General features: G+C 38.5%; 1 protein-coding gene across 1 annotated transcript in view; it reads right to left on the minus strand.

The window, feature by feature from the left end:
* Nucleotides 1-20232, minus strand: part of PRKACB (protein kinase cAMP-activated catalytic subunit beta) — a 124090-nt gene extending 103858 nt beyond the window's left edge. The window contains exon 1 of the mRNA XM_087448376.1: nt 20050-20232. Within this exon, the coding sequence (XP_087304502.1) occupies nt 20050-20095 (46 nt within the window). The 5' untranslated portion in view covers nt 20096-20232. The remainder of the gene's footprint in view (nt 1-20049) is intronic.
* Between the last annotated feature and the right edge of the window lie 4559 nt (nt 20233-24791).

Here is a 24791-nt window from a genome sequence, read left to right on the forward strand (position 1 = left end):
TCCACAACTAGGTATATACTCAACAGAAATGTATACATATGTTCACCAAAATACATGTACCAGAATATTTATAGCAGTACTATTTACAATAGCCTCAAAATGGAAACTTATCACATCCAACCGCAGAATGAATAAACCGTGATATACTCAAAAAAATGGAATACTATACAGCAAAGAGAATGGACAATTTCCAACTATACTCAACAATAGGGATGAATCCTACAAACTGTCAGGCAAAAGAAGCCAGACACAAAAGAATACATACTGTATGATTACATTTATAAAGCAGGCAAAACTAATCAATCCTATTGGAAATAGAGAGAATGCTCACTGTTGAAGTGGAGAGTTAAAAAATTAGTTCTATACATATTACTATTTTAATAAATTTAACATACTGAGTGTAAAAAAAAAATTCCCTACAGAATAATATGTGACTGCATGGAAAAATTCATGATGTAAAAATGAAAAACACCAGTATTAAGTCAATATGTATAATATGGATGGCAGGTTAGGATAATGGTTAAAAGTGCAGGCTCTAAAGTCAAGACTACCTGGATTTGAATCCTAGTTACGTGATCTTGGGCAAATACTTAACAGCCTCCGTCTCTTCACCTGCAAATGGGGTTAATAAAAGTACAGACCTCTTTGGGTTGGGAGGTGGATTAAATAAAATAAACCAGATTAAAGCACTTATAATAGTGCCTGACACATAATAAGCACTATACTATTATCACTGTAATATCATTTTTGTTAAAACTCACCCATATATTTTTAAAAAGAATGTACTGAAGAAAAAATGCTAACAGTGGTTACCTGAGAATGGTGGTTTTCTGGTCGAGATTTTTCTTACACATAACTAATGATGAGTGAAAAATTTCACCTTCTTAATAGTTATTTGGAAAATTCCTTTGTTGAGAAAAAATCATTTGATAAACTCACTCTAGGTTAAAAGAAGCATCAGTGCTTCAATATCAGATTGGGTTTTCTGTGAAAGAGAGAAGTTTCTCTGCATAATAAGGAGGTAGGAAGGAACTGGATGTTCCAGAAGAAAATATCCAGAAGGGAGAAGCAACCAAGGTGGAATTCTGTTCTAGAGAATGGTCCAGAAAGAAGACCTCTAATTAATACAACAATCAGAAGGACATTTGAGAAAGCGTTAACGTCTCATGAGGACTACGTTGCTTACCTTTTGGTATATTATATAAATTCTCCTGAATTTCCTTTAAAATTTTTTTAGTCAGTTGTCCTTTGCTAACTAAATGCTTTTAAGTGAGGGATTTCTTTTATGAAATGCTCAGAGAAGGTCCCACTTGAGATTTTTTTAAACTAAGGAATAGTACGCAGATATATCTCAGATTATATAATTACTCTAGAATTAAGTCAGAGAAGTATGCTAACCATAGCTGTCCAACTATTAGATGCAAGCCAGGGAATAAAGCTGAATTACATGAAAAACCTGTAGGTGCAGACAGGGTCGCTAACAATGGAAAAGGAGTTCTAGATGGTCCTCAGGAAAGAATGATGACACAGGCAGTTTAAAATGTGATTGAAAGCAATGGTTCTTACAATCTCTGTGAAGTTGGGCAGGTGATAGAATTTTTCTGTATTTCAGTTCTTTCATTTGTGTTTCAGTTGTCTATTGCTATGTAACAAACACCAAAACTTAGTGTTAAAACAATAACCCACAATTTGGCTTACAATTCTGTGGTTCAGAATTTGGACAAGGTACAGTAGAAATTGTTCATCTCTGTTCCACAAGGTCTGGGGTCTGAGTCGGGTGGCTCAAACAGCTGGAGGATGGCTGCAACAGCCCGACTGAGATCATACATCTGGCATCTATCTCACTTCTCACTGTTGGCTGAGTCACTTACTCATCTGGCTTCAGCTGAAGGCTGGGCTGACAAAGGTCCAAGAAAGCTTCACTTACTTGTCTAGTGCCTAGGTGCTACTACTTCACCAATCTCCCTCTCTCTCACTCTCACTCTCCTCTCTCTAAGTGGCTAGTTGGGCTTCTAACAGCACGCTGGGCTCAGAATAGGCAGACTTCTTACATAGCAGCTGGCTTCTATAAGAGCAGAGGCTATTCTCTAAGGCATAAGCCTGGAACTGAACCAACATCACATCCACCATATTTTATTGGTTAAATAATCACAACGCCATCCTAGTTTTAAAGGGGTGAAAAAATCAGCTATGCCTCTGGATGGAAAGGGTGGTTAAAAGTATGCAGCCATGTTTACTCTGTCACAGTCTACCCTCTGGCCACATATTATTTACACTCCTCCATTTTCAAAATATACTCAACCCCTCCCAAGCCCCCCAAAAGTCTCATTCCATTACAATATTAGCTCAAAGTCCAAGATCTCATCTAAATCAAGTGCAGATGTAGACGAGGATCCTCAGATCCCGTTTCGTGGTTGCAGCTCCTCAAGTACAATTCTTCTAATCTAAAGACCTGTGAACTAAAGATACAAGTTATCTGCCCAACACATACCCAATATACAATGGTGAGGAAGGAACAGGAAAACTGCAATGTAGACTCCCATTCAAAAAGGGAGAAAACAGGAGGCACATGACAGTCATTGGTCAATAGCAATTCTGAAATCCAGTTGGGCACATGTCCCCAGGTTCTTGATTAGTCCTGGGAGTGGTTCTCCAGGTCTCTTAGCTCTACTCTCTGGCTTCTTGTCTGCATCCTGAGTCATCCTTCACTTTCCATAAGAAATGGGCTACATTTAGAGCTGAAGAGCTTCTCAGCCCGCTTCCTTTCCATAGAAGATTGAAGGCTCAGAGGCTTCTTTTCACTATGAACTCTCTCTGCCCCTTTCAATCTAAGAGATACAATTCCTTTTAAAATTCTGTGGGTTTCTTATTATTAAACTATAATCAACTCCAATAGACAAAAGCCACATTCGAATTTTTCCTGAGAGGTCCTTCTCTACTTTGGGCTTCATCTAATGCTGCTATGGGACAATGTCCTCAAGATTTCTAGAAACACCAACTGTCTAATTGAGAGGGTCTGTGAGACACACACTTAAGATTCTTATAAGCCTGTTTAGTCTAGCTGAAGGTCTATGACGGATCACTTTAAATCGTCTATGTCTTAGTAAAGGATCTTACAGCATTTTAAATTTTATTTATCAAAAGAGGATAAAAAGGTCAAGATACAAATAAGAATTAACAAAAAATGATATATAACTGCAGGCTGCTCTGTGAAACCCTCCTTCTTGCACCTAGGAATCTGGAGAGAGAATTCTTTTATTAAACAATAACTATCTGTTAATGATGTAGGCCAATGCTCTTTGTATTTAGAAAGATTAAATTTCTGTTAGAATTCGATGCTAAATTCCTGTTTGAATTTCAGTGAATTCAGAAAAAGGTTCTATACTATATTAGTCCCTTGCCATGTAAACAGTGCTTAATTTTATGCTCAAATATAGCAACTAGCCCCAGCATATGTTTTCTGGTTCAACCATTTCCCTACCTTTTATTTTGAGGCTCTTTTTTATTTTTAAAATTTTGCTTTAAAGGTAATATGGTTTATGTATATGCCTTCTACTGCAAAACAGCCAATATCTCTCATGGCTGTGGTAATGGGGGTGGGGTGGAGTGGTTGAGGAGGTGGCAGGAGTGATCAATAAATAAATGAAGGTTGAAAAGAAAATAGAAAGTTCTATTCCTGGCTTGGGAAAATGAAAAGCCCCTCCCCTACCCCAGGTTTGAAAAAAAAAGATATCTGTGATGATCAGTTTTATGTATCAACTTGGCTAGGGTATGTATAGTCTTCAGTTATTCAATCAAACGCTAATCTAGGTGTTGCTGTGAAGGTATTTTGTAGAAGTGATTAAAGTCCATAATCAGTTTACTTTAAGTAAAGATTATCCTAGATAATCTGGGTGGGTCTGATTCAATCAGTTGAAAGGCCTTAAGAGCAGAACTGAAGCTTCCCTGAAGAAGAAATTCAGCTTGTGGACTGCAGCTTCAGCCTGTGCCTGAGAGTTCCAGTTTGCCCTTCCTGACTGCCTGCCCTATGGGTTTTGGACTTGCCTAGCCAGCCCCCACAATCGGTAAGTCAATTCCTTGCAATATATCTCTTAATATATATCCTACTGAATCTGTTTCTCTGGTGTAACCCTGACTGATACACTGCCTTTAGATAATGAGTTTTCTACCACTGGAAAGGTTATTATGAAAGATAAGTAAATGAAGTAAATTTACAAATTTTTAGAAAAATAGCCGATATGGTATGGTGGTTAAGAACATAAACTCTAGAGTCAGACTGCCTGGGTTCAAATCCCAGCTTCACTACTTACTAACCATGTGGCTTTGGACAAGTTACTTAACCTCCCTGTGCCTAAATTTCCTCTTGCATAAAATAAGAACAACCATAGTTCCTACCTCAAAGGGTTGTGAAGATTAAATGTTAGCATACATGTAGCACTGACAACAGTGCCTGGGTCATAGGAAAAGCTAAGTAATATTCTAAAAAAGGTGATAGCGAGGTAGATAGATCTTCTAAGGACCCTTCAGATTCTAAGACAGTTTCAAATACACAATTTATTTTTTTTCTTAGGAAGATTGGCCCTGAGCTAACATCTCTTGCCAATCTTCCTCTTTTTGCTTGAGGAAGAGTGGCCCTGAGCTAACACCTGTGCCAAACTTCCACTATCTTGTATGTGGGATGTCGCCACGAATGGTGTGTAGGTCCGTACCCGGGATCTGAACCCCTGAACCCCAGGCCACTGAAGCAGAGCATGCGAACTTAACCATTACGACACTGGGCCAGCCCCCAAATGCACAATTTTTAAAAGAAAAATATCTCATCATGTTAGGGGAGTGGTATAATGAGTAGAGGGCCTAGAATCAGACTGATTAAGTCTGTAGCACACATAGCTCTGCCACTGAGCTAAGTGTGTGACCTTGTTTAACTTCTCTAAGCCTTAGTTTTCTTCTTAGAAAAAATGATGATAATAATAGTATCTACTACATAGGGTTACTGTGAGAAATAAATGATATAAGCTGCTTTATGTATTTGTAAAGTTGTGATGGATAACTCTAAAACTTTCCCCTGAATTTTTATATCTTTTTATTCTTGATGCCTGATGTTATGAATATAAATCAGCTCGTTATAATCTAATATAACATTACTCCAGTAGATTAATTTGCTGTTTCTAGTTGTCCACTGACTGGTGATTCAGACTTGTTAAAAAATGTGCCCAATCTATACACATAGTGGTTAAGGATTTCCTTTAAAAACTATAGCTACTATTTACTGCTCATCTTCTAGGTGCCCAGAGAAACACATCACATACAATTTCAAAATCTCACAACTCAGCACTATCTCCATTTTGCAGATGAAAAAAGATTTTGAAAGTAACTGTGTGAGCTGACACAAATACCCTGTAACATCTATTATTGCTTCTTTAAGAACACTTTTATTACTTTCTGGATCTCAGTGTGCTACAGACACCAGGTTATTAATATTAAGTGCCCAGGTAAGTAACCTCTGATCACATAAGTAGCTAGCTTTTAAATTCTCACAGGATATTCAATTAATTTATTTAAAGGAGGGGGGCAATTCAATTCCTTTCTCAATTAGATAAATTTATATTTGCTGTTAATAAAAGCTATATTTCCACAGAGAATAAGAACATATTCCCATTTAACTATGCAAGTAGGATTTTTTTTTTTTTTTTTTTTTTTGCTGAGGAAGATTCGCCCTGAGCTAACATCTGTTGCCAATCTTCCTCTTTTTTTGCTTGAGGAAGATTAGCCCTGAGCTAACATCTATTGCCAATTTTCCTCTATTTTGTATGTGGATGGCCGCCACAGCATGGCTGATGAGTAGCGTAGGTCCGCACCCGGGATCCAAACACGCGAACCCAGGCCACCAAAGTGGAGCATGCCAAACTTAACCACTATGTCACAGGGCTGGCGCCAAGCACGCATATTTCTAAATTCAAGTAGAGATACATATCTAAACTGAAGTATATGTTAATCTACAGAATATATAAACCAACATGATACTACTTTGTCTTTGGCTATACACCATTAATTGAAAACTCATGCCAATAAAATATGTTTAAGGGGCTGGCCCGGTGGCGTAGTGGTTGGGTTCGCACGCCCTGCTTCGGTGGCCTGGGGTGCATGGATTCAGATCCTGGGTGTGGACCTACAGGCCACTTATCAGGTCATGCTGTGGTGGCGTCCCACCTGCAAAGTGAAGGAGGACTGGCACAGATGTTGGCTCAGGGCCAATCTTCCTCACCACCCCCAAAAATGTTTAATAGACTGTATTTTTATCTGAAAATTATATTGTTAAGTCATATTTAAGTACTTTGCTAAGCTTTGTAATAGAATTTTTAAACAGGTATATGTATGAGTATATTATATTTATCACTACAAATAAAATTGGGATACTTGTAGTTCATTTAATATATATGTTCATTTAATACGTATATACTCCAATCTTTCTAATTGAATATCTATATTCATTTAATATGTACATTCCCACCCTACCCTACCTTAGACACTCACCCCAAAGATTATACCCTAGACCTACACCATTTCATTCTATCCTCTCTCTGACGACCATCTATCTATCTTTTTAGCTCACTCCCTTAATATCTCCACTCCAACAATCTTTGGACCTTATTAAGATCTCCAAACCTTTTCACTATACTTCATACCCTAATATTCTCTTTTTCCTTCTTAAAAAGCATAAAATTTCAAGGCCAAGCATTATAATCACCTCGTTGCATATACTTTCAGCCACTTGCTCCCCTCTCATTTTAACATTTTTATATTGTTACATACTGAAATACTTATAGGCAGACTACAACTTTTAAACAAGTTGTATTCTAAAAGCTGAACTACATTAAATGTATCATGTTCTCTGTATCATGAATGTAAGTAGCTATAAGATAGCAAGAAAAGAAAAGAGAACACTTTCTCCCTTTTTTTTCTTTCTTGTCCTGGCCTCAGGTTTTACCCAATACACATTTAAATTACCTGCTTGGCCACCAAAGGCAACTGAAATGGCCACATGTACTATAAATCATAGGCCAGTTCACTTTAGTAGGTGAGAGATGAAAAAGGGAAGGAAGAGAATATAGAGTCAAATAGCAAAACAGAAAGTTAAAGAAAAGGGGGTGCACATTTTAAAACAAATGAGAAGACAGGCTAAACATAAAAGGGAAGAATACACAATAGCATAAGGTTCCTGGGAAAGCAGGAAGGCATGGGATCCAAAGTAATGATAGAGGGACTGGCCTTGCAGAGAAAGATGTATAATGCGGTGGTTTTTAAAACATCAAAAAATTCTTTGAACTCCTTCCATCAAAGGGTAGAATCTAGTTCATCTTCTTTTGAGTATGGACTCATCTAAGTGACTCACTTCTAATGAACAGAATGCAGCAGAAGTGACACTGCTTGACTTCTGAGGCTAGGTTATAAAAGGTGACACAACTACCACCTGGCTCTCTCCTCTCCCTTGGAACTCAGCCACCATGTAATAAGAAAGTCCAAGCCACATGTAGAGGCCATGTGTAGGTGTTCAAGCTGCAAGTCCCAGCTAAGGTTCCAACTACCTACAGCCAGCACAAGGAGACATGTGAATGAGCAAGTCCTTAGGCGATTCTAGGCCCCAGCCTTTCAGCTGAGCTAGCTGCTGTCAAATAGAGAAGAGATAAGATGTCACTGTAAAGCTCTGCCCAAATTGCACTTTCCTAAGCAAAATAAATGTTGTCATTGCTTTAAGTCACTAAATATAGGAGTGATATATGATGTAACAACAGATAAATGTGACAGACAACTCCTCCATTATAACAGAATAACAAGATAGATCAAGTTAAAATACAGGAAGCGTGGATGTTTGATAGAAAGAAGTTGAAGGGATTCTTGTCTGATACCTTTTATTTTCTTTGTTAAATATGAGGCTAGATGATCACTTAGAATGAGAGAGATGATGGGGATTTCAGAAGTATAAAGACAAGAGAATGAAAAAGAAATGTGAAGAATGAGAGACAGAGTTGATCAGAGAAATGTGGTAGAATTGTCAAGTCATGTTGACAGCTCATTTGAGGTTCAATTTATGGTGCCCTTCTATGTGGCTTTTGCCATTAATGCTTAGCTCTTGGCTGAAAGCACTGAGAAAACAAAAATCAGTTAGATTTTTGTCAGCAAGATGTGATAAAAAGACTAAAGTGCAGGGCCAGCCTGGTGGCACAGTGGTTAAGTTCATGCACGCCACTTCAGCAACCAGGGGTTTGCAGGTTTGGTTCCCGGGTGCAGACCTATGCACCGCTTGTCAAGCCATGCTTTGGCACGGGTCCCACATAAAAAACAGAGAAAGATGGGCACAGATGTTAGCTTAGGGCCAATCTTTCTCAGCAAATAGAGGAGGATTGGCAGTGGATATTAGCTCAGGGCTAATCTTCCTCACCAAAAATAATAATAATAATAATTAATTAATTAAAAAAAAAAGACTAAAGTGCAAAGGATTTGGGGAACCACATAACCTAAACTGGTTAAGAAGGAAAATGAAGACATGGGAGGGCTAATGGATGAATGAATGAGAGGTTCTGGTGAATGATCATAGTGGGAATATTTAAAAAGCAAGCAAAAAGGAGAGGACATTGTGATGGAGAATGACATGCCTACACTGGTGACTCTTGAGCAGTTAATGAATATGATAAGGTTCTTGGTGAGACTGGCTATCTGAAATGAAGTGAGGAGAAGAGGATAGGAGATAATGTGGTGTAGGAACTGACATGCAATGGTAATGGATGGGTTATCCACATAGAACTGGAAGCCACTATGGATGAAAGCAGGGCTTAGAGTATAGAGAAAAACTGTGAGCCAGGTGCCAAAGTTTTTAATGAATAAAGAGAAGTGAGCAAGAGACTGGTAAATGACAGCAACATGGATGGGGAACATAGTGGTAAAGCTGAATGGTCTAGGCCTGTTCTTGGTCTGTTCAGCCCGCACAACAAAATGCCAAAAACTGGGTGGCTTATAAACAACAGAAACTTCTCCCAGTTCTGAAGGCTGGAAGTTCAAGATCATGTTGCTGGCATATTAGGTGTCTGGTGAGAGCCCTTTTCCTCTTTGGCAGCTGTCTTCTCGCTGTAACCTCACATAGCAGAAGGGGCAAGGGAGCTCTCTCGGGCCTCCTTTATAAGTGCATTGGGCCGGCCCCGTGGCTTAGCGGTTAAGTGCGCACGCTCTGCTGCTGGCGGCCTGGGTTCGGATCCCGGGCGCACACCGACGCACCGCTTCTCTGGCCATGCTGAGGCCGTGTCCCACATACAGCAACTAGAAGGATGTGCAACTATGACATACAACTCTCCACTGGGGCTTTGGGGGAAAAATAAATAAATAAAATATAAGTGCACTAATCCCATTCATAAGGGCTCTGCCCTCATGACCTAATCATCTCTCAGAAGTCCCACTTTCTAATACCATCATCTTGGGGGTTAGGATTTCAATATATGAATTTTGGGGAGACACAAACATTCAAACCATAGCAGATCTCAAATGAGCAGAGATTTTTCAAGAGTTGGGAGTATAATAGTTTTTCCTAATCCAATGTCTTCCTACCTAAAGCCTGAGACCAATCTTTCCCTACTAATGTGATATAATTTTGATATATAAATGTCAAATAAACTACCATGTGCTAAGAAGATAGGGAAAGAGGTATCCTCTTATCAAGTAAATCAACTACTATGCCCAAATAGTCAATCTATTATAGAGAAAGTACCTGCCAACTAGGGGGAGGGGTACAAACACTTCTAAAAGAGGCTTGAATTTTTAATCCATTTAACTATCCATGATTTTAGCTTCCACTATGAGCCAGGAACTGTGCCAAATTCTAGGGATTAAAACACTAAACAAGATCGATACTGTCTCTGCCCTTACAGATCACAATGTGTAGTGGGAGAAACAGCTGAGAAATCAATGTTAGTGTAAGTGCTACAATTACAGATGTAAACATCTCCAAAATGGACTCAAAGCCAGTTTATTTCAGTTAGTTATAGTCTATTTCCCAAGATGATCTCAGAAATTCTATACTTATTCCTATATAAACTACTATGTTTACTAGTATCACTCTCAGAAACCTGTGCATCATTGTAAATTTTACAATAAATATCTGTATATCTCTGTCTCCCAGCTTAAGGACAGGAACCAAATCTTGCCTTTATTTGCATATTTGCATTTACAGACTAGCACAGTGCCTGGTACAAAGTAGGCACTCAATAAGTACTGATTGAGAATGACTAAATGACTGAATGAATGACAAATTCTGTTACGTCTCCGTGTCACCCTATCAGTTGAACTATGGCTTATTTAGGAACCTCAAGACTATAGCCTAAAGAAGGAATCATATTCTTCCCCAGTTTCACCTTTCATGGCTCCTACTTAACTACAGAGCTGAGCTAGGACTGGATTGGAGGTATTAAATTATCAGCAGAACTGGATCCTACAAAAGAAGCTAAGTAATATCTGTACATTCTCTAAAGTTTGTGGCTCATATACCACAATGATCTGCTGATGCTATACAGTCATCTACTTAAGAATAATAGGGTATAGAAATAGAATATTCATTTTATTAAGTAGGACCCTAAAATAATGAGATCTCAAGACAATATCTTTAATTTTTTGAAGACAAAGTCCGGATAGAGAATAGAGATTTGTCAAGGACTTAAAGGTTTAGATTCAACAGTTGCCTTACAAGAAAACAAAAGTTTCAGAAGTCACTGAAAAGTTAACATTATATGAATAGTAGGCAACAAGGAACACCTTAAACCACGGCCATAAAGCCTGGGACTCTACACTCAGATAAAGATATGGCATCTACATTGGATTTTCTAAGGCAGCCCTAATGTCAAATGTGCTAGTGCATCATTCATCATTGTGAATCATCAATTATTGCCTTTCTCTCTTTAAAAGAGTCCCATATTTGATTTGGAAACATCCACACAGACACAGAGCATTACTGAATCTAATTTACATTACAACCAAAAAGTAAAAAACTTAAATGTTACTACAGGAAACATCCTATATTATACTTCCTACAAAATTCTTATGATTGTGCTTTTACTTCTTTAAATCTTCCACTAAACTACTTAAAGGCAACTCTTTATCTCCCAGAAATAAAAAAATTAATTAAATGAATGGATGAATTGTAACAGATTAAAATAGAAAAATTTAAGCTATACCTTCATATCAATTTAAGTAATTTAAGATATACCTTCATTATCAGCAGAAACAATTTATTATTTGCATATAGTAATAAACCTCAATATTATCAAGAAAAAGGTCTATTTCTTAATATTGATGATTCTTTTGGAAGTTATAAGGGGCTGAAGGGGTTACAAAACCTATAAAAAGAGTAAAAAGGCATTAAAATTTTCTAGTAATTTTTAAATTACTAAAAATACTATCTGAATTTATAGGCACAAATGTTTTTTACCTCTAAACATAAATGATTACCAATTATATATTTATTCTCTAAGCCTAGTATGTCAAGGTTTTATTATACTTCCTTTTATTTGCTCTACAACTAGCTTTTATAAGTTTTGAGGAATAGCCTATGAGTTCTACTGTTTCAAATTTAGGTGAACAATCCCAGATTTTCTCTGTCTATACTACTTGATTCATACACTTCACTCATGTAGCCCTAATCTTTCTAGATTGAAGACTTCTGGTTTTTTTAGTTTATTCTCATACAACAGGCCTTCCATTCTCTTACTCCTATTAGCCGCCCCTAATCTTAACTTTCTCTGGTTCTACTACATACAAAACATTACAAACACACGGTATGCTAAGGGTTTTACATTAAGAGTAGAATGTTTTATTTTCAAACACTCTCCTGATGACCAACATTTAGATGGTCCCTTTACCTGTAGTAGAACACGGGAATATCTTCAAAGATCAATACAGTGATTCATAAATTTGTTTCTTAGGTCAAAATTCTGAGACTATTATTTTTTTTTTAATAATTTTATTTATTTATTTATTTTTTCCCCCAAAGCCCCAGTAGATAGTTGTATGTCATAGCTGCACATCCTTCTAGTTGCTGTATGTGGGACTCGGCCTCAGCACAGCCGGAGAAGCGGTGCGTCGGTGCACGCCCGGGATCCGAACCCGGGCCGCCAGCAGCGGAGCGGCCGCACTTAACCGCTAAGCCACGGGGCCGGCCCCCAGAGACTATTATTTTTTAAGTACAGATCAGAAATCTTCCCTAAATACAGTACCTTATATTTGCTCACATTGAGGCTCATTCACCACTTCTCTACTCACATAATTTTGTGAGAACCTTTTATAATTTATTCCCAAGTCTTGCTACTTTTTTTGTTTTTTGTGTGTGTGTGTGTAAGAGAGGAAGATCAGCCCTGAGCTAACATCCATGCCAATCCTCCTCTTTTTGCTGAGGAAGACTGGCCGTGAGCTAACATCCACACCAATCTTCCTCCACTTTATGTGGGTCGCCGCCACAGCATGCCCTGACAAAGCAGCGTGTCGGTGCGCGCCCGGGATCCGAACCCGGGCCACCAGCAGCAGAGCACGCGCACTTAACCCCTCGCTACTTTTTAAATGTACATTCTTTTAATAAATACATTGGAATCATTGGATTATGAAGCTAGAAGAGACCACAGCCTCATTACCAAATCTATCCTTTTGAGAAGCATAGCTTGAAAACATTAAAACACTTGTCCAAAGTGAAGTAATAGAATGCACTAGGAAACAGAATTTAGATTTTTCTTATTCTAAGTTCATGTTCTTACTATTAAATTACATCTTAACTTTTTAGTATCTATTTTAAAGGACTCTGGGGAAGAAAACTGATATTTACTTAGTACAGTTTATGCTGGTAGTATATTTTACATGTTCTTTCCACTATCCACATGACCTTACAAAGCTCAATAGCTTAATTTAAAAAGTAATATTTTATCTGACTTTAAATTATTTTTTCTTTAAAGTTACACTCTTCTCATCAGTGCTTTGGCTTTTACTCTTTTCAAAACAAAAAAGGTAAAATTTTAGCAGCTATAGTTCTTAATTTATATAAGTTATGTCAGATGATATAGTTCTATAGTTTCTAAACAGCTGGCCTTAAAAGGCGAGCAAAATGAGGATGAAATGTGGAAAAGATCCCTTGACCATCCGAGGTCGTTTATTTCACCCATAGCTGGAAGAATAAAAGACAATTCACATATAAAACAACCAATCAAATATCATTTCTCATAGACATCCAGAGTTCAGTACGCCCCCCAAATCTGCTCCTCCCCTTGTTTCACTTCCTGACTCCATTACAGCACCACAACCCATCGACCAAGAAAGAGAAGATAAAACTTGGGAGTTATTTCCAACACCTTTCTCCTCATTCCTCAAATGGTATCAGTAAAGTACAGTCTGCTCATTTTTATTTTCCAAATTTCTCACGTCAGATCCTTTCCTGCATCCCTCCCTCTACCACCTTGATTCAGACCCTCAAAGTCCCTCACTTGAGTGAAGGTGTCTTCTAATTGATCTTCCTGCCTCCACTCCACTTGTTCCACAGTGACTTGTCTTCACATCACCACCAATGTAACCTCTCTAAAACCCAAATTTTATCATGTCTCTCCCTTATTTCAAAGTCTACAATAGCTCCCTAATGTCTACAGGATAAAATTCAAACTCTTTCCATTATATGGCCTCTGTCCATTTCTTCAGTCTCATCTCTCATTATATAATCTCCCCTCTTCCCTAGCACCTAGTCCATCCTCTATCATTTAGTCATAATGTACAATTTACTTCCTTTTCCTGAATATGCCATGCTATTTCACTCCTCTGCATCTTTGCTCATGCTGTGCTCCCTCTACTCAGAACACACTTCCTCCTGTAATCCCACTATTGAACATTCACCATTTTCAATGCTCAACTCAAGACTCATCTCCTCTTTGAAGTCCTTTTTGAAGCTCACCCTCCCCGCCCCAGTGTAAATGACCACACTTTCCGATGGTTCCCTCACTGTTATGAAAGCATTTGTAACAGGTTTTTTTCCCATTAATTTGTTGACATGTCTATCGCCCCCTTCTGGAACACAGGCACTCTGGAGCAGATACTGTGTCCTATTCAATCTTTATTCCCGTAGTCTTGCTTAGAGTCTATCACATACTAGGAGCTCAATTATGTGTAACGAATGAATAAATGAACAAACAAAGAAAAGAACATATAGGATACTCTTGAAGGACTATTTTTTAAATTAAGATAAAATACTCAAAAATAATATGGTACTGACCTAGGTATATTTACTTCCCATAAATTCCACAAGTAGGTTTTCTAATTAACATAATTTTTTTCATTAAGAACTTAAGATTTATTCCTCTGAGGAAATTTGGTCACATATGTGTACTTACATTTATTACCACCTATATATATAGACAATTTTGTAAATTATACTAATTGTTTTATTTTATTAATTTAATGGAATATCAAAATGATTTATGGTCAACTCCTGACTATCTGACAGCATCTTAAAAGCTGTGCTGGCTTACCTAGGATCTTTTCACGTGCTGCTTCTGCCACTCAGCCATGGCTTACTTTTCTAAGCTGGCTTTCACACCGGCAGGCAACAATCTGTCTATACCCTAAGTGGAGGACACTGACCAACAGAATGGGAAAAAAGGTTCCTGAACATGAGATAATTTTGTACAGTAGATAATCTGCACAAAATGAATCACAGAATCACAGAACTGGATGAGATAATATGTATTTATCATCCAAAGAGTGTTGCTGTTTGACTTTTCTTTTTCTTTATTTTTTAACCCAAAAAAGACTATTCCCAAGTACTTCTGCCAATCCACTGAATAGGAACAAATATCTGCTACAGATTTTCCTTTTTAAAAAAGTCTGATGCAGAGAAAGACAAACACTGTATGACTTCACTCAAATGTGGCATATAAACTAACACACGGACAAAGAGAACAGTTTGGTGGTTACCAGGGGGAAGGGGGTTTGGGGGTGGCCACCAGGGGTGAAGGGGCACATTTATATGGTGACCGACAAATAATAATGTACAACTGCAATCTCACAATGTTATAAACTATTACATCAATCAAAAAATTTTTTTAAAAAATCCTATCAAAAAAAGTCTGATAATTGAAAGGTTTAAAGACATGTGCAAGATATGAGATCACTAAATTTGTTCCTAATCAACACTTAAATCTAAAAAAATTTTCAATAAAAATATATTCACTGAGATTCAGTATTAAAAACTACAAAATTTTAATTCTAGTAGAGCCCAATAAGGAAATTAACTTTGTAGTTAACTTTACAGATTATAAACAAATTACTGCACTATAATAATCTGTTCACTAACTTTATAAATGTTTATTCAGAGGAAATGTTGAAGAAATAAGTTAATTCCTAGGATAAGAAAAGATACATCCAGCATTTTGTTCATCTACATATCTTTGTGAGGATCCACAAATTGCCAAGGTGACAGAAAGACAGATTGACATTTTTATTATATGTAAAGACAGCTATGTTCTAAACCTGTGCTGTCCAATACACCAAACACTAATACTCACATGTAAGTTAAAAATTCAGTTCCTCAGCCCCCCGGTCACATTTCGAGTCCTCAATAGCCATGCGCAGCTAGTGGCTATCACGTTAGACGACACAGACAGGAACATTTCCATCACAGCAGAAAGTCTGACTGGATAGCGCTATTCTAAACGATGGTAAAATGCAAATTTCTAAATACTTTTTAAATGGCAATACAAGTTCAAATAGTAATTTTTTGGTTGGCTATTTAACAGGAAGAGAAGGCATACATTTATGAATGAGAAAAAATAATTAAATAAAAATAGTAATGAAGGCTTTAAGTATATAAAATTAACTTTATATGACTTAATTTGAAATTATACTATATTGAATCTGAAAAGACTTTCAAGGTAATTTAATCCTTCATCCTCATTTGACAGATGAGAAAAGTGAACCTAGAGAATGCTACAAGAAAAAAATAACTCTCTCATTTAAGATATTTAATGTATCCAAATAAAGTCACTATAGAAAACAACCAAGATTTTCTATAACAATAAATTGAAACAAAGTAAAGTCTAAGCTATTCTATTTGTCTTAGAATCAGCTGTTTCATTGGATACAGAGGCTAGCACAGTGGTTAGGATTTCAGTTTCTGGGGTTAGGCTGCCTAGGTTCAAATGTGGCTCCTTGACTTACCAGCTGTGCAAGCTTAGACAAGTTGTTTAGGCTCCCTGAGCCTCCATTTCCTATCTATAAAATGGAGAAATAACTAAACTACTTCACAGAGTTGAAAATATTAAGTGAAATAACGCATGCAAAGCACTTAGAGAACCTGGCACATAGTAAGCCTTCAAAAAATGCTGGTTGAGGGGCCAGCCCAGTGGTGCAAGCGGGTAAGTGCGTGCGTTCTGCTTTGGCGGCCCGGGGTTCACAGGTTCGGATTCCGGGCGTGCACCGATGCACTGCTTGTCAAGCCATGCTGTGGCAGCATCCCGTATAAAGTAGAGGAAGATGGGCACAGATGTTGGCTCAGGGCCAGTCTTCCTCAGCAAAAAAAAAAGGAGGATTGGCATCAGATGTTAGCTCAGGGCTGATCCTCCTCACCAAAAAAAAAATATATATATATATGCTAGTTGTTATAAAACTTGCATTTTGCTTGAACCTAGTCCACTAGTGACTTTCTCTGATTAATTTCTATTCACCTTCAAGTTCTTAAGACAGAAATACACTCTGAAAAACATTCAAAGATCATTACATAAATACTAGGTGACATGGTGGCTCTACCACTTGCAGTCATGGGAGAATCTGCATCCAAATCTCTACCAACACTTCATCCAAAGGCCTCAACACCTTTGCCACGAGAGTGTAATGCACTGCCCCATAGGCAACCTGTGGGGTCTAATTTTTTTTTTTAATGAAATGAACAAGAAAAACCCTTCCATGTTAAAATAAATGGCATGTGTTTTTTATGTTGGTGACTGTACGTAAAGTAAAAAGTGGGAGACGGGATAAGTAAACAATTTTCAATGACAAGAGTTTAAAACTTCTCAGAGTATTATATATTCACTTATATTTCTAAAACTTTATGCTTTTGTTTGTTAGCTGAAGTTTAAATAACTACATTCAAATTTTGAAACTCATATATTTTTTAAAGTAATTTTTAAAAAATACACAGAACAGTTAGGTATTGTAAAGGTAAGAGTTGTTTTTTCATTAAGTTTTAAGGCATTTCAATACAATTTCATGGTTCACTACAGAACAACAAGTACCCAACTTAATATTATCTCCAGAAACTGTGGAGGAGAGAATGGAATCTCCCTAGTTTTCAAGTCTTAACCCAGAAAATGTTTTAAGAGTAGCAGGATAGGTATCAATACAGTACAACATAGGCACCAAAGCTAACCAAGACCCTTCTCACATATCTTTATGTCCAGCTTCATTCTGCTGGAATATTTTTAGAACTAAGCTCCAGAGTCACCTGTACAAGACATTCCCTAACCAAACTTCAAATCCTAATCGACCTGATATTTTTTCATCAGCTTTTCAAATCAAACATTTTCCTATTGCTAGTTTTCAGAGTTCTAACTTCACTTTCCATAATGTTAGTTAGCATTTACCATATTTTACTTTTCAATTAACTTTTATATGTACATTTTCTCTCTCACACTAGATGGTAAATTTCTTGAGCTTTTACTTATAGGGTCTCCAACTGATACTAACACACTTGGTAGACATTTTGAAAATATATGTATTAATTGATTATTTAATGATGCAGAATGGAGTCAGGGCACCAGATTCTATTCTTTACTCTGATATCATTAATAGCATGATCTCAACTCCAGCTTCTTCAGAGGTCAGGCTTTTTGGCTTTGAAATGAAATGACTACACAGGCTGATCTCTAAGATCACTTATATTTCTAAAAGTTTATGCTTTTATGTATCAGCTGAAGTGTAAATGACTACATTTAAATTTTGAAAGGCATATATTTTCAAGAGTAATTTTTAAAAAATACACAGAACAGTTAGGTATGTAATGGTAAAAGTTGTTCTTTCATTAACTTTTACAATATATCAATAATATTTCTTTGTTAACTACTGTAGAACAGCAGCAGCACCACCTAATAACATTGCTCCAAATGAAATTACAAACTGATCAACATACGACATTTCAAATAATTGTCCCTATGGAACATCACTTGCTATTTTCTTTTATCACTTCACAACATCTACTCAAACTATTATAATGACCTTCAGTTTCCATAAATAAATTTACATAAAAAGCTGGCAAACATACTTAAGAACTAGGCTGTCACTAATAGTTAAAGCTTAGGAAAGAATTTATTCATAGTAATAATTTAAATATATTTAGGTAAAGATTTAAAGTTTCCATTCTGTTTTCTGTAAATATTCCAAGATTATCCCATAGCTATCAGCTTTAAATTAATATTGTCTGGGGGAAATTGGTTTCGTAACTTAATAATGCAAATATATAGATCACAGAAGAATCTACTATTATTATTAAAAATATAAACACTGTACAGGCCAGCACTTGCTAATGAAAATCTCTGATGTGATTCAATTACCAGGCACACTCTTTTGTAACACAATTAGCACATGTTTTAGCTTTAAGCTAATACAGCTTGAAGTTAAAAGGGAAAATGACAATTTACCAGGCACAAATAATTCTTTGCATTTTCCTCATTTTTTATACCTTCTGTACAGTTAGTTACCACATCTGTGCAATTAAAAAAAAAGAGCAAAAAGTTCTACCTCCACAGTGGTTTTTTAAAATCTCCATAGCACATATTAAAATATGTTCATTGATAATCTGTATGACAGTATATCAAACTTTTCTGGAGCTCCTGAAAATTAACACCAAAACCTTAGTGATGAAACATAAACCATATAATCTGGTTTCACTATTCATCTTAAACAAAATGAATGCCTAAATCTTTCCAAATAGATTCGGCTTTACTAATACAGAAAAAAGCTATTTCCTTTATGCTAAATTACAAAATTGGCCTAAAACATGTTACAAATATAGAAACATTAAAAGATACTATTTAAACAAACTAAAATAAATCATCAGGCATTCTCTCAAGTGCTGAGATGTAATTTACTCATGGTGATATATAACAAATACTATTTGTTATTTGGTCATTCTGAATTACAAAATCTAAGAGGAACCTGACAAAAGCAAACCAATTTTTCCTTCATAACCATCTGATTTTATTTATTTATAAAACCATATAGCCATCGAGAAATTCAATTTTCATGATGTCTTACTGTTTGGTGTAAAGTGAGGAGTGCCTGCACTTTCAGCTCTCAGAAGAAATCCACCGTATTCTGGAAGCACTTCAAACTCTATGCGACCTTTAACTTTTACAGACATTGTTGCAGAGTCTTGAATGTTTCAAGAAAAGACAAACCTGCCTTGCTTTTTTTTTTTCTCTAATGGATAAAGTTACTGTTTAGTCTTATTATATTTTCCATTCCTAATCTGAAGAGATGGAGGATCTCTAAAACACAGCTGCCCACTCAGGATTCACCTGCGGAGAGCCAGACGAGCAGCCCTTCACCTCGTAGGAAGGTTGGGTTGGACCCAAGTGATGGAGGGAAAAGAGCCAACTGTGCCCACAGCACTACCTGTGGCTCCCAAAGAGGGGATGGGAAGGTGGGAAAGGAAGAAAGCGAGGTACAAGAGACTTCTTTATCCGGACCATATTTGGGGAAGTCTTCCAGAATGTGAGAGTCCCCCTCGCTCTAGTGAGGAGCGGGGCGCGCTCCTCTCGCCCGTTCTCTCCATCCGGCCCTTTGCGCTCAGCCCTCAGCGGGAGTCGGGGGAAGGAGGGCGGGGGAGGAGGAAGGCGGCCGGTCCCCAGGGCCCCCTGGAGCGGCTCCCGGCGGCCCCTGCGAGGCCTGGACCATGCCCGCGGCCTCGGGGCTGCGACCCAGAGGGGCGCTCGGTGCCCCGCGCCGCCCGCCCGCCCGGCGGGTCCCCAGACCCGGCCCTTCACTCACCGCTCTCCACCTCGCTGCCTTTCTTGGCGGTCGCCGCGTTCCCCATGGCTGGGGCGACGGAAAGAAGGGGTCAGGGAGGGGAAGGGGGGCTGGGGCCGTCCCCGGCGCTCCACGGGCTGAGGCAACTCCCGCTTCTGCACGGGTCAGCGCGGGGAGTGCTCCCGGAGCTGGTCCGCGAGTGCCAGCGGGAGGAGCGGGCCGGTTCCGAGGGCAGGGCTTCAGCGAACTCCTCAGCCCCGGCGACGGCCCGGGTGGCGGCGGCAGGGGCAGCGGCGGCGGCGGCGGCGGCGGCGGCGGCGGCGGCGGCGGCGGCGGCGGCGGCGGCGGCGGCGGCGGCGGCGGCGGCGGCGGCGGCGGCGGGCAGACACTCCCCCTTCCCCCGCCCCGCCCTCCCTGCGCGCCCCCGGCAGCCGCGCGCCCCGGGCCCGGCCCGGTCCCCTCCGCGGGCGGGCGCGCGCGCCGGAAGTGACGTGCTGCCCCGGGACGCCGACGGCCGACCGAGGGGGGTCGACCTGGGGGAGGAGGACCCGGTGGCCCGGACAGGCTCGTCCGGGGCCCCGCCGAGCCGGATCTTGTCGCGCAGGCCGGCGCTCGGTTGCCATCCCCGAGATATGGGAGACGGCGTGGGGACCGTTAGCTTGAGGAACTCGTCGTCTCTCAGCCTGGCGTCCCCAGTGCCCTGGAGCGGGGCCCCGGGAGGCCATGCGGGGGTCGGGAGCTTTCCTTGTGCCCCGCATCGCGGCGGCTCTCTCTGCAAGGCTGCCTGCTCCCCACAGCCCCGGCCGGAGAGAACCGCTCGATCGGGCAGGAGATCGTGCAGGGGACATCCTTGCTTCTCGCCTCGGGACCGTGAGGACTGGTCAGCACCAGCCGCGGACCATCCTGGCCCTAATCCCGGCCGTGGTTCGGTGCCTCTTTGTCTCGCAGATGCAGGTATTCGCCGAGCCCACCACGGCGTCCTCCGGGTTCTTAGGCACCAGTCACAAGCCCTTTGATGTTTCCAGGGCAGTTTTCACTCCTTGGTTTTGCGGGATCGCTCTCCCAGTTTTTGTCAGACATCCCAGGAGGCGATAAAGGAAAACGTTACTGTTTCTGCAGAATGTCTATTGACGTGCGGCCTTGTATGTAGCAGCTTTCTGTGTAGATGTCAAAATAAATGCATTCCCAATTAGTAGTTGCGTTTTTATTAACAGACATCTTAGAGCACTTGAATTTGCGAATACTTTACTTATCGAGAAATTTATGTGGCACTCTAGTATTTTTTTGTTGCATGTTCTTTTCAACTTTGCACTGTGATTTTATTCCAAATTTAGCGTAGAAAGACTGTAACTGCCCGAGGGGCTGAGATCACATAAATGTATTTTGTGTCTCCAAGGCGCTAGGCACAGTAGACGTGTAATGGATACCTGTTGACTTGCAAGTAAGCCGAAGAAATTTATGAGAAATTAAAAAAAAAAATCTTTCAATAGTGACAAAAACAAGTAGTAACTAGATGTTTCTTAGTAAGTTCTTCCTACTATTTCTTATTACCAGTAAGAATTATTTCTTATTAATTTTTGTTAAATTAACTTAAACATTTATATCATGTATACTGTGTTCCAAGTACTATACGAATAGTGATTCATTTGATTCTCAGGAACCCTATGAGATATATAGTTTTAGGGTCATTATTTAACTTATGAGCAAACTGAGGCACAGAGAAGTTAAGCAGCTTACCCTAGGTTACACAGCTATAATCTGGTGGAAGCAGGATTTACATTTAATTAGTTAATTTATTTATTTATTTATTTTTGCTGAGGAAGATTAGCCCTGCGCTAACATCTGTTGCCGTTCCCCCTCTTTTTTTTGCTTGAGAAAGATTAGCCCTGAGCTAACATCTGTGCCAGTCTTCCTCTACTTTATATGTGGGTTGCTGCTACAGTGTGGCTGACGGGCGGTGTAGGTCTGAGCTGGGGATCCCAACCCACAAATTGGGTCGTGCAAGAGGAGCCCACGAGCTTAGCCAAGGCAGGGGCCTGGTTTGAACCTAGGTACTTGGGCTCCAAAGTCTGATCTTTTGTCCATAATGTTTCTCAGAAGCCTGTGGATGTTGTGGTAAATTGGTTTCTCTCCATTTGAAATCCCATTGACTTGAAAAGATACATGCACAATGAGTTTACTTCATGGGCAGATTCATTATGTTGTTTTCTTGGTTTCCATTAAATCCAAGAAATATGAAAATAATAGAGAAGGAAGGATTTGGACTAGATGTTGTGAGGTTTTGTGTCTGTTCAACAATGTTGCAACAATCTAATATCCTCCCAATCACGTTTAGTTTTGTGTTATAATTGTGATGTTTTGCCTTACATATATAGAAAGTTCAAAAAACAGCATTAAGCCACATACATACCAAATCAAAGATAATTTTTTGATATAGTTTATTCTGGAGGGAATCCTTCTGGAATCATGGAATGCTTATACTGCCCTCACTGGGGTGAGTTGTAAAATGTATGCTTTTTTAGAGACCCGCTTTAATAATAAAAGGGTGGTTATATGCATAATTTGTCCCTTTCCTTAACGTGATTTTGAATTCTAGGTCTCTAATAAGAGGGCAGCCATCTGTTTAGTAAATCATTAATTTGCAAAGGAGAGAGTTGACAGCTATTACAGAGTTAGTTACATCATAACTACATCCTGGAAAATTAATAAGCCAAAAGTTCAGTTTTAGAAAATTTCTCCGTTTCTCTCTCAATTTAACTTTATCATTGGTTAAGAAAGTAAATTAATTGTTGATAAAGAAAAAAATGATCAACAACTGGAAATATCTATTTTGTTATTTTTCTTTTTTTCTTACACTATTATTTCTGTTTCCTATATTAGTTTACACTGCTGCTCTGATTCAAGGGAGATTATACTTTAAGTGTAATTTCATAAATAGTTTTCGTTAGTTAATATTCACAATCGTTTAGTTGTAATTATACAAGTTGCTTGGAAAAGAGTTCTCTATAGGAATCCATTGTTTATGTAGCATCTATAAGACTATGTTTCAAGAATTGGTTTTTTTTACATTATAGAAGGGGCAGAAATTTCATTAAGTGTCCTGTTATTCTTGGATGATTGGAGCTAGCATGGGGCAATTGCTATCCTTTGCCATAATGACTTGGCTGTAACCTAGACAAGTACAAAGGTAGAACTATATCTTGTTTCCCTAGGAAAGCAGACACAGTAAGAAGGGAGTCGTACAGAGACAAGACTTTGAGTCCCCTTCCATATAATAGTTTATCTGAGAACATGCAGCACTGCGTAGCAGGGACAATTATACAGTGGTAGTTGCTTTGGAAATAATTATCCTTACATTTTCTAGTATTTTATAAAAACCTTTTACATGCTATTATTTAATCTGATCCCCACATCAAACCTACATAAGCAAGACAGATTATATTAGTCCTGTTTTACAAATGAGGAAAACAAAATTTCAAAGAAGTAAAGTAAGTAGGCCAAGGTCACTCAATGGTAAGTGGCAGAGCACTAGATTATATACCGTCACAGTGTGAGACAAATGTAATCTCAGCCCTCCTTAAGATTAGGTTTTATTATCTCCATTTTGCAGATGAGAAAACTAAGGCTTAGGAACAAAGAGCCTTGGCCGCCTTCTTCCTAGAGTCACCTCTTCACTCAGAAGTGAGAAAGTGGGGAAAAAATTAGTAAATTGTTATTCCTATTTATTTTGTAACTTTTGCTTATAATATCAACTTGATTTCCAAGTTCTTTTAAAGTAAAGCACCCTCAGAAACAATGTACTTTAGAAATACTTGTTTTTCCTTTACAATCACCGGGACAGAGAAGCTTAAATTGATAATTATTAGAAAATACGACCAAGTCATTTTGTTTTTAGATTGCTTTTTACTTCAAATAAGTGCAAGTGAGAATTTGTTTAACCATCATAAGATTATGATTATTTTGAATAACTAGTAATCCACAGAGTCTAATATTTCATTATTGTGCAGTATTGTATATCATAAACCAAATTAAATATCAGGAAAAGGACAATAATACTTCTGAAATGAGGAAGTAATTTTCTAGTTAATAAATTACAAATATGATAATTGTTCAAATGATTCTAGTACAGTACAAAGTTTTCTTGAGCATTGATCTTTGTTCAATAACAAATTTATTATCTGAAGTTTGGTATTCATCCTTTTGAGTATTCCTTTACAGATGAGGAGAATAAAATAGTTGACTGTGGTTAAATAACATGCTCAAAGTCAATGAAAACGAGCTAGTTCAGAGTGGAATTGTAGTTTATCGCCTGCGTAGGACTGGAATACAAACTGAAAACATTAAGGAAAAAATAGACAACGTGGAAGGGAGAACAAAACCAACAACTTTTTTTCCTTTCTTAATATGTAATACACTATCCCAGAAAAGGTATATGTTTGTTTTGGATATTCTGATTTTTCTGTTGTGTTTTGTCAAAACTATGGCTAGATGTCTGCTATTTCAATTTTGTGCTATGCATTTTTTGACAGTACCTGTAGATCAAAAATAACACCTAAATTTACAAAAGAGTTGCTCCTTTATGAAATCACCAAACAGATGGGGCAAGAGCTTTCATGAAATCTCAGCTTTTACAGTTGAAGCCCATCTCTGACCAAAGTGAATCAGGCCCACTAATTAAAACTGTATTCATATTATTGATAGTAACGAACCAGAATGGTGTGTAGTGAAGTAGAAAGGGTTTGAGCTTTGTAGTCAGAAAATAT

The sequence above is a fragment of the Ceratotherium simum genome, chromosome 2, assembly GCF_057802395.1.
Source record: "Ceratotherium simum simum isolate JZ-2026a chromosome 2, ASM5780239v1, whole genome shotgun sequence".
NCBI classification, from domain to species: Eukaryota; Metazoa; Chordata; class Mammalia; order Perissodactyla; family Rhinocerotidae; genus Ceratotherium; species Ceratotherium simum.